The sequence below is a fragment of the Eretmochelys imbricata genome, chromosome 24 (genome assembly GCF_965152235.1).
Source record: "Eretmochelys imbricata isolate rEreImb1 chromosome 24, rEreImb1.hap1, whole genome shotgun sequence".
Taxonomy (NCBI): Eukaryota; Metazoa; Chordata; order Testudines; family Cheloniidae; genus Eretmochelys; species Eretmochelys imbricata.
Window position 1 is genome coordinate 21,265,734 of NC_135595.1, and position 10,979 is coordinate 21,276,712.

Here is a 10,979-nt window from a genome sequence, read left to right on the forward strand (position 1 = left end):
GTAGACCATACAGAAGAAGCCTGTCAGCCTATGATGGTTGAAAATGCATCAGTTAACCCAGAGCTAATTCTGGATATAACTAAAGCCCAGGAAGGAAGTGGTCCTGAATTTGTGTCTGCTAGGGATGATGACATTGCAACTACGTTGCATCCAGTTGATGTCATAAAAAGCTCTGAGAGACCAAGTGATTCTGGTGCTTCTATTTTGCCTTTTGCTAGTGTGTTGCTGGGTAAAGATATGACAACCTTGTCTGATCAGGGTGATGATATAGCATGGGCACAAGGAAAGCATGAAGGTGATTGGACTAGGTTACCCACTGACAGTGTGGAAACTTGTAACAAGGAAGAGGATGCTTCTAATCTTGTGACTATGAAGTCTAGCAATTTACCCAAAAGGGGGTTTTGTGAAAATCCTCCTGAGGGGCCAGAGGTGATTCTGAATCTCTGTGAAACTCAGAAGGAGTTTGGTGATCTGTCTGTTGTGCCAAAGTTGGGTCTGGACATAAATAAAGCTCAGAAAGAACCTGTTGCAGTGCAGGATATTGCAGAAGGAAGATTTCTGGGTGAAGTCTTTGATGTCTGTGAAAAGGAATTGTTTCCACTGACTCTTCATGGGCCATGGTGGATAGTAAACAGTCTCTCTTCTGAGGAAAGTGTGTTGGTGCCTAGTGGACAAAGTCTTTCAAATGAAAATGAATCCACTGAATTTGCTTTGAAAAAAATCCATTGTGGATAGCTTTGAGGAGATTTCAGATGGAATAAAAATTGTTAGAGACTTTAAACAGCCCTATAAGCTTAACCAGCTTGTCGGGGAGACAAAGGTGTTGGGACATGACTGTCTCCATGTTGATTCTTTTGAGTAAACAGTCTGTATCTCAGGTTCAGAGGGATGACTGGACAGCTGAATCTGTAGAGCAGGAGGACAGTAGTGCAGTTAATCTCAAAAGAACACAGGGGAGGGCAGGTAAACTCTCATCTCTACATATTTTGGATATGTCTTGTAATCTCTTAGTGGACTTGACATCTGACTCCATGTGGAAGCAGAGGTTGGTAAGGGAAGGACAAAATGAACCTTGAGTCTAACATGCTAGAGAAAATGGATGGTCTCTCTTTAAGAGTCCAGCTTTGGAATTGGTAACAATTGAGGATCTGAAAACTGGTAAACAGGTTAGTGTCTGCATTGATGCAAATTACCTGACTGAGTGGGGGGAGAAAAACTTGCCTGTAGCTGTTAGAAAAAGGACGCACCCAGCTGGCCAATGAATTCTGTGAAGCAAAAGAGTTCCGATTTTGACCCTCCGGAACAGGGAGAAAGGGAAAAAGTTTATCATGCTAATGAAAGCCACAGGTTAACCCTAAAATGCTAAAACCCCAATGGTATTGAGCCAAAGGCGTGGCCTGACAGAAACGATTGGGACTGTACACCTGTAATACATTGGATGTTAATGCTGATGTTAACTTCTGTGACTGTGGTGCGGATACCAAGAACTGTAAAAACGTGCAATGTCCCTGGTCTCTTGTTAAACCCCTTGAACATGTTAAGAGTGGTGCATAATAGAAACCCTTGTGATTACGCTGTTTGGTTCAACAAGAACACACTTTGTACTAAAAAGCCTAATAATGGTAAGGTTTCACAGCTAATGCATAGACACATTTATAAAACTTTCCACAGCAGAAAAACCACTACAAGCTTGAACTGCTGTGCACAAAGGGAAACTGAGGTACAACACCTCACAGCCGTCATGGCTGAATGTCAGAGTAAGTGCTCTTTGAAAAACATTAATGGCTATGTTAAATTAACACATCGACCAAATCCTGGAATCACTAAAATGTTTCACAAAGTACGGACTAAGTTTTTGGCTAGGGCCAAAGCATACATCAACAATTTGGCCTTACAAATAATTCAACGTAAACACAGCTTATATCAATGTTGGAAGGTCCTTAAGGTGTATCTAGGAGCTGTAATTTTGCCCTTCCACACCAGTCTCACATTCGGGGTGTGATGCATGGCTAGAAAGGGTTAAACATCCTGCAAAATAAATAACCCACAGAAGACATGTGGGGAGATTGTAGATAAATCTCTGCATTAAGCATCTTCGCATAACTGTGTATCATTTTCATAGGACTTTGTATTATGCCTCTTCATATAACCTTGTATTAAGTCTTTCCATATATACCTCTATCTTCATGCAACTTTGTATCAAATCCTTATATAGAAACTTTGTATTGAGCCTTGGTATAATGTGATAGCCCCTAAGGATAGTTAAGGTGGAAGAAAAATGTCTTTTCGCTAGGAGTAGAACAAGATTTCCCCCCTCTTAATCAATTGCCCTGTTGAATGAATGAGGTGTAAATGAGTGAGGCGTGGAAGGCAGCATCTCCCGATGGTTGCAACAGTTGGGGAGGGGATGGATGCCAGACTTAAGAACAATAAAACTTGTCAAGTGGGCTCATTAAAGAAGATCAGACATATTGATGGCCTTGGGGGTTAGAAGCTAGCACCTTCTTTTGAAAACACCCTCTTTGAAAATAAATGTGGCAGCATGAAGACAACACCCAGACGGAAGAGCCACAGATGACCAACTGACACAAAAGACACAGATTTTGCATTTGCATGAGAGGGAAGCTGCTATAAATGTGAGGTGTCTTGCAGAGGGCCCTGGGTCTCGTCTTGTCAACATCGGAGCATCGATCCGGATCGACAGAAGCCCAGCTCCACCCCTCCCACATCTAACTCACCTGGCCAGTGAAGTTAAGGGGAGCAACTATTTGGTAACAACAACAAGACGGAGTGTGCTTGTGTGTGTATGTGAGTGCAGGAGTGTAATATCTCTCATGTGCATATGAGACAGTGTTGAGGATACATGGATTACCAATAAACGTGGCGCTTTGCCTTATCCCCCCGTAAAGATCCCGTGCAATACTTTAAGTACAAGATAATGTTTTGTGTTTTTGTATATTTACATATGTCTGAGTGGGGTCAACAATGTACTCATCAGTCCCTGTCTGTGCTGTATTCTGATAGATCAGAGGTCAAAAGAAGATCCTAACATTTAAATGAATTGTAAACACGGGATATCTCGGTATTTATCTCTCTTTGAACTGTGCTGGGAATGATGGAGGAAAAAGCAAATGGCCCTACGTTAATTCGTATAGCTAAGTACCGGTGATAGGATGACTTTGAAGGAGGTCCGATTACCTTTTGTTCTACAAGGAAATCCTACCTTGTCAACGAGGATATGAAATTGTAGAAAAGATCCTTGGGTCCTGATTTGTCATCTCAGGTCTGCTTAAGCTTCATCAGGGGAAGTTTGAGTCGCAAGACTGAGGTCCCAGTAGTTTGGTTAATAAGAATTGACTGTAGCGTGTATTTGGGTAAGATCTGAAACGTTCATTAACCTGGGAGGTGATGTGCCCGATTCTTTGGGATTGGTAGAACCTTTTCCTATATATGATGAAATAAGATTTATGGAAATTTTCATCATATTTGATGTGGGTACCTGGATGGAGGCCTGAGGCTGGATCACTTTAAGGGAACTGTGGTGTTAGGACTTCTGAGTGACCAGTAAGGTAATAAAGGTGGTGTTTTATGCTGGCTTGGTGACTCTAAGTATTGGAATATCCACCAGCTTTTTGGGGTTTGGCTGCCCCATTCTTTGCAGTTCACCCTAATTGAGTGACCACAGCTGGCTCCCCACTAGGACCCCGATCACAGGGTGGGTAAAGGGGGGAGAAGGGAGGCGTGTAGGGAGTGGGGGGGAAGTGGGGAGAAGAGAGGCGTGTAGGGAGTGGGGGGGAAGTGGGGTGCAAAGGGAGTGGGGGGAATTGGGGGAGAAGGGAGGCGTGTATGGATTGGGGGAGTAAAAGGGGAAGAAGGGCTGGTGCAAAGGGTGGGGGATGGGGGAGAAGCGAGGCATGTAGAGAGTGGGGTGGTAAAGCGGGAGAAGAGAGGCATGTAGGGAGTGGGGGGGTAAAGGGGGAGAAGGAAGGAATGTAGGGAGTGGGGGTAAAGAGGGGAAAAGTGCGGGTGCAAAAGGAGTAGGGAGGGTTAGGAGGAGAAGCAAGGGGGTGAAGGGGGCAGTAGGAGGAGCTGGAGGAGGTGGGGAAGCAGCGTCAGCCAGCAGCAGCTGTTTGAGATTCCAGGCGGGTCCTGCTAAGCTGGGTCTTTGTTCCAGGATAAAACCCCTTGGTGGGAGCAGAGGGGACCCGGCACAGACAAGTGCCAGGGACATGCTGGGAGAGACAGACCCTGAGGGGTGGGAGGAGACAAAGACAGACCCTAGGGGTGGGACAGACGCATCACCACGATGCAGGAGAGATTATGGGCTAGAGAGGCAGGAAGCCCCCTTCTCCCCCCGGCACTGAGGCGGGGGGGGGCATGGGCAGGCACTTGGCACAGACGGAGGGGGGGCCCTTGACTTGTTTTCCTGCCTGGAAGTGGCTGGGTGATGAGAGGCTTGTCTGGGGTAAGAGGCCACGTGACAAGGGCCTCACGTTGGTTGAGCGTGTAACACACACACAGAAGAACACTAACACACTTGGTTTGCAGACAGACACACATGCTGGCCTGCACACCCGGTGCCCTCCTAACCCCGTCACACACACAATTCAGCCCCACTTTGCTGGCAGGACACACTAGCCAAGCGCCAGAGGACCAGCCCCCTGCATACCAGCCATTGCACACTCAAGCACTCACACGCCCACTCAAAGATTTGCACACACACACACTTCCTTGCACACCCCTCCGGCTGTAGACTCCCAGGTGTGTTTGCATGCTCAGGCTTGCACAGGGAAACGCACCTGCAAGCACGCATTAAAACAACCCCTGCTCGGATACAATTGCATGCACTCTTCCCAACTCCTTCTAAGAGCCCCACTCTGCACCCCCATCTCCAGAGACTGCCCAGCTGGGACCCAGGCTCCCGGATCGGTGCTCGGACCCTGCCCCCAACGTGCAGCTAGAACAGTGGTAAGAGCGAATCCCAGGGCATGGATCTATGGGGGGCACAGACCCCACGGCACTCGGGGCAGGGGGACAAGTCCTGGTTCTAGTGGCTAGGGGTATGAACCCATAGTACTTGGAGGAGGGGTGGGGGGCTGGGATGTAATTTTTGCTGTGCTTACAATAAATCTGCAGGGAAGCTGAGCTGAGCAGGGCAGGGCTGGGCCCCTTCAGTGGTGTTGGTGAGAAATGGGGGTGGGTGTTTTCCAGACACTTTAGTCCTCTCCCCTTTGTTCCCCTCCCCTGTCTGTCTCCCCTTTATTCCTCTCCCCTTTGTTCCCCCCCCTCCCGCCAGCTGAGACCCTACCTCCATCCATCTGGGCTCAGGCCGGGCGACTGCTGGCGATGGGGGGCCAGTGACAGATTAGCCTCATTAGCAGAGCCCCCACTGGGGGACAGGGCGGTGGCAGCTGGTGCCACGGAGGCCATGAAGCAAAGGCCTTGGTCAAAGCCAGACCCGAGCCATGGGGTCAGAGGAAGGCTATGAGGTGGTGGCAGGGGGACACACACACACCCCGCCCCTGCCCCACACAGTGAGGGGAGTCTGAATAAATCCCAAACTCTGCCTTCCCTATAACAAAGGGGATCAGGGATGGGAACCCAGGAGTCCTGGTTCCCAGCCTCTCCCCTCCCCTCCCCCTCTAACCCACTAGACATCCCCCCCCAGCCCAGAAAGAACCCAAGAGTCCTGACTCCACCTCCCCAGCTCTCTCCCACTAGGCCTCTGCTCTTATAGACACTTTCCCCAGCTGGTTTCAGAGCCCACCCCGGGGTGGGGTTCTTCCCTTTAATTCCCAGAGAAAGTGCTCCCCGTGTTCCATCTGGGCTCCAGACACTGGTGGATTAGGCCCCCTCCAAGGGGGACCACCCTGGGGCCCTGGTTGGGCCGAGGTGTTGGAGGGTCTATGGGCCCAGAGGAAGGGACTCCAGACAGCCCTGCCCGTGGGGGCTCCCGTGTCTCCAGAGCACTGGGGAGGAAGGGGTTACAGGCCGGGCAGGAAGGAGCTGGGAGCAGATTAAACAGTAACAGGTGCTGCTGACCCAGGGAGCAGCTGTCACTGCCTGAACCCGAGCTGGGCAGCAGGAGGTGAGGGTGGGGTGGGGAGCAGGAGCTGGGACCCTCCTGCCCAGCATGGGGCACATTCCCTCCACCACACACAGACAGGGGGCTGGGATGGGCGTCTGCTTCCATACATGTGCAAGGGGCTCAGCCAGCCTATCTGTGCACATGCAAAGGGGCACATTGGTGCATGTGTGTGCAAAGGGCCCAGCCAGCCCTATCCAGACATGCGCCAAGGGGCACAGGACACGCTCAGTGGTGCATGCGTGTGCACAGGACCCAGGGTGCACTCGACCCATCCATGTGCGAGGGGAAGGCTCGGGACACACTCCTGTGCGTACATCCAGCCAAGGGCACAGCCTGCCCATCGGTGCGGCCTACCCAGTGGTGCTGGCATCCTGGGAAGGATTCTCCGCTCCTTACTCTCCATGTTTGTTCATTGCACCAGCTCCATGCCCAGACCAGGGTCTCCCCACTACCCTGACTCCCCCCCCCACCCCCACCCCCAGCCTGTGCCGTGAGAAAGTCCAGGTCCAAGGCCTGGCTATGAATAGCATCGCCCAGCCCCGAAGTCCCAGAGCAGCTAGAAATAACCCTGGCAAAGGACTTTCCTACTGTCTGTCAGGCGGCGGGGTGCAGAGCGGCCCTGTTAATCTGCTGCTCCCAGGACTACGGCCTGCATGGCATGGCACGGCACACAGCCCTGCAGTCCCGCTGAGCTACCTTGGCTAGCTAACAGGGGGAGCCCCAGGCAGGCGCCTCTGCCAGACAGAGCCACAGACATCCAGACCCAGGGGGACAGAGGGATGGGCTGGGGGCCAGGACTCCTGGGTTCTCTCCCCAGCTCAGGGAGGGGATTCAGGTCTGGTGGGTTAGTGAGGGGGGCAGGGCTGGGGGCCAGGACTCCTGGGTTCTCTCCCCCACTGTTCTGAGGAGGGGCTATGCCCTGCACTGCAAGACAACAAGGGAAAGATGAGAGCTGGAGAGAGGGAGCCAGGCGGGTAGGGAGGCAGGTGCTGAGCAGCGAAGGGTATCCCTTGTACAACGGGACCATGCTGGCAGGCACCTGAAACCCTGTTGCCTACCCTCGCTCTCAGGGCACAGAGCAGGGCAGGGAGGATGACCCTGGGGGGCCTGCAGCTGTCCCTGGGCAGTGCAGGGGCAGGGGTGTGGAGGAGACCGGCCGGCTCCACTCAGACACACCTGGGTGATGTTATCAGGGCGCAGGCTGGAATGTGCCCGGCTGGGGGCGGGGAAGCCCCAGCAGAGACCGTCGTCGAGTGGAGCCGGTCTGCCCCCAGGCCAGGCTGATCTCGGTGCAGCCCCCCTGCGGACCCCAGTGCGACACTGGGCCATGCAGTGTCCCCCCTTCCCGGGCCAATCTCCAAGTGCACAGGCCCCCTCGCCCCACCGTGCTGCGCCATGCAGCCACCCTCCAACGCTTCCCCAGGCTTGGCCTGGCCAATCTCAGCATGCTTCCCGCCCGGCCCTGCCAAGGCAGCCTTCTCTCTCCCCCGCTCCCCACCCGAGAGGCCAGGTTGGGCTCCCTAGGCCACACTAAGTGTCCTTCTCCAGGGAGTGTCTCCCATTTGCTCAGCCCTGGGGCTGGGCTGGGACCCAGGTGCTCTGTGCTGGGGCCAGGCTGGGGGAGAGGGGACCCCGTTTGCGCTCCGCCAGGGTGGGTGGGGTGGGGCTGCCAGATGCACAGAGCCCAGGAGGCTGGGAAAAGCTATGCAGAGGCCAGGAATGCAGGCAGCAGGAGCAGAGCAAACAACGGGCTGGGGCATGTTTGGGTAGAGGTGGGAGGGGGAGGCAGCTCCCGAACCCACCCCCCTCCAGGCATCCCTGCCTCATTCCAGCTCTCCCTCCCAGCATCCCACCCATCCACCTCCCTGACAGCTGCCAACGCTCAATATCTGCCCACCCGTGCCAGCCCCCAGCACTGCCAGCATCCACAGAGTGCTGAGCCAGGGCGCGCGACCTCCGGCATTCCAGAAACCAGGGGGAGCCGGGATCGCTGGGTTCAACCCCCTGCTCAAGGAGGGGAGTGGGGTCTCGGGGGTTAGAGGAGGCAGGGCTGGGAGCCGGGACTGCTGGGTTTTCTCCCCACTCTGGGACAGGAGTCATGGTGTACATGCAGAGGGGAGAGCAGTACCCCTGCCGCCCCCCCCCCCCCCCACACTAATCATTGTGGTAACTTTTCTCATCTTGTCACCTTGCTGGTGAGTCACTAAACACAGTCATTGCCCCCCAGAAATGTGCCAGGGCGGGTGCTGGAGGGCAAATGTTAAAAGGCCAGCTGGGGAGAGGAGAGGGGAGGGGATGAGGAAGGTTTGCAGTGGGAGAGGGGATGGGGGGGATTTGTGAGGGGAAGGGGACGCAGGCTGAAGGGACACAAAGAGTGGGTGTGGGGGGGAAATCACACTAAATTCCCTTTCACCCTCCCAGACCCCTTTAAATTCCCCATGGCTTTCAAACCATTAATTAAAGCGGGGGGTCTCTCTAACAAAGGGCTCTGCCCCCTATCCAGAGCCAGCTCCAAAGATAATGGAGCGGGGAGGCTGAGCCATCAGCCCCCTAAACCCAGCCCCTCACCCTATACAGCTGTCACACACACAGCTCCCACCTACCCCTCCCCTACCCTCCCCACCCCCTCACCCTACACACCTACTCCTTCCCTGCCCTCCCCACCCCCCAGCCCCCCCTCACCCACCCCTCCCCCTGCCCTCCCCACCCCCCAGCCCCCCCGCACCCTACACACCTACCCCTCCCCCTGCCCTCCCCACACCCCCGCACCCTACACACCTACCCCTCCCCCTGCCCTCCCCACATCCTAAATAGCTACCTCTCCTCCTGCCCTCCCTACGACACCGGCCCCCCACCCCACTCAGCCACCCCCCCCTGCGCCCCCCAACTCTGCAGCCAGCTGGAGAGACTGGAGGACCCCCGCTCCTCTTACCCGGCTAGGGGGAGAAGGGTCCTGCCAAGGGGGCTCAGCCTGGCCGGCGACTGTTACAGCAGGGATGGGGATGGGGCCCCCTGGCCCAGGCAGGGAGGGGCAGAGACGAGCTCCGGGGAGCCCCTGCCGGGTGAGGCGGGGGCAGCCCAGGGCCGGGGGGGGGCAGGCAGAGGGCCTCGCAGATGTCGCCCCCCCCCCCCAGTAATGCGAGACTAAAGTTCACACTGCGGGGGGGAGCGCTGGGCAGCGCCTGCCCTGGGGCTTAGGAGGGCTCCGGGGCGCACGGGCTGGACGGTGGGACGCAGGGCGAGAGCCCGGGCAGCGGCGGGGCCTGGGGGTCGGGCGGCCGGGGCGCACGGTGAGGGGCGCCCGGTGTCCAAGTCCGGTGCCTACCTGGGCGACCGATCAGAGCCAGAAGCAGGAGGCCCCGCAGCGGGCAGCCGGACTGGCCCATGGTGTCCGCGGCCGCGAGAAACTGTAACTAACTCCCGGAGCCCGGCTCGGACTCCAGCCCCCGAGCCCGGCTCGCCCCGCCCCCGAGCCCGGCTCGCTCCGCCCCCGACCCCCGGAGCGCGGCTCGCCCGGCCCCCAAACAGCCACCTGCTCCAGAGCGGGCGGGGCCCCTGGATAGAGACATCCCCGGGACCCCCCTCCACAGGACCCCCCTTCCGAGCCCACAGCCAGCGCTGCCCCCTGCAGCCCTCGCCACAGCGGGGACCCCCTAAAGCACATAGGATCCCCTTCTCCCCAGCCAGCCCCACTCCCCGTCTTAGCCTGCCTCCCCCCTCGCTGCTGCAAGGCCCTGCCAGGCCTCCCCACCTCACCCTCCAGCACCTCCTGCTGAATCCCAGAGCCAAGGGTCCCTCCCGCTGTCACGGCCATAGCCACGCGTCATGGTCTGCACCAGGGCAATCGGAGCCGGCCCTGGAGCCAGGACTCCTGGGTTCATCTCAGGCCGGTTGGGATCCGTTTACCAGTCAGACAGGTCAAAGAGACTCTAAGAGGTCTGCTAGACCAATCCTGACAGGCCTGGGTAGAACCCAGGAGTCCTGGCTCCCAGGGCCCAGCCCCCCTCTCCTCTAACCCACTGAACCCCACTCCCCTCCCAGAGCCAGGGACAGAACCTAGGAGTCCTGGCTCCCAGCTCCCCCCTCCTCTAACCCACTGAACCCCACTCCCCTCCCAGAGCCAGGGACAGAACCTAGGAGTCCTGGCTCCCAGCTCCCCCCTCCTCTAACCCACTGAACCCCACTCCCCTCCCAGAGCCAGGGACAGAACCCAGGAGTCCTGGCTCCCAGATCCCAGCTCCCCCCTCCTCTAACCCAGTGAACCCCACTCTCCTCCCAGAGCCAGGGACAGAACCCTGGAGTCCTGGCTCCCCACTCCCATCCATCCAAGACCACTTCCAGCCCAGGGCCTGACCTCTCTGCTCTCAACCTGCTACCACCTGCCCCTCACCTTCCTGTTTCAGAGGCTGCATATTCCACGTTCCTGTCTCAGAGTCTGGGGGCAACCCCCAGACCTGGATCAAAGGTCACACCTGACTGGGGGGAAGGCCCTGCAGGATTGGTGGCAGTGAGTGTGTCATGCGTGTGCAAAAGGAGGGGACGGAGAATGGGATATGGGGCCTTGCCCCAGGGGTACCAGCGTCGATCTGGCCCCAGGATGCTGGGAGGATGGGGGCACTGGCTGGGCTGGGGAGCTGATGCCCTGGCTGGGCCCGGATGTGCGTTTCCACCTCTCTGCCTGCTCTCTGCAGTCCTGGGCCGGAGCCAGGGGGTGGGGGGGCTGGGCTGGGCTGCCAGCCCGGAGCTGGGAATTCATGTCAGCCTGGGCTGGCAGCAGCCCCAAGCTCACTGCAAATCACGAGTCTGCTGCATTGGAGACATCCCACCAGGCCCCCCAACCTGGAGCGGGGTGCTGAGCATCATGGGAGCAGCCCCCTAGGGTGCCCCAGCC

The 10,979-nt window shown here is 56.8% G+C and overlaps 1 protein-coding gene across 1 annotated transcript in view; it reads right to left on the reverse strand.

Annotated features, from left to right (window-relative positions):
* BCAM (basal cell adhesion molecule (Lutheran blood group)) overlaps positions 1-9,474 on the reverse strand; it is a 31,755-nt gene extending 22,281 nt beyond the window's left edge. Inside the window, exon 1 of the mRNA XM_077840931.1 lies at positions 9,414-9,474. Within this exon, the coding sequence (XP_077697057.1) occupies positions 9,414-9,474 (61 nt within the window). The remainder of the gene's footprint in view (positions 1-9,413) is intronic.
* Between the last annotated feature and the right edge of the window lie 1,505 nt (positions 9,475-10,979).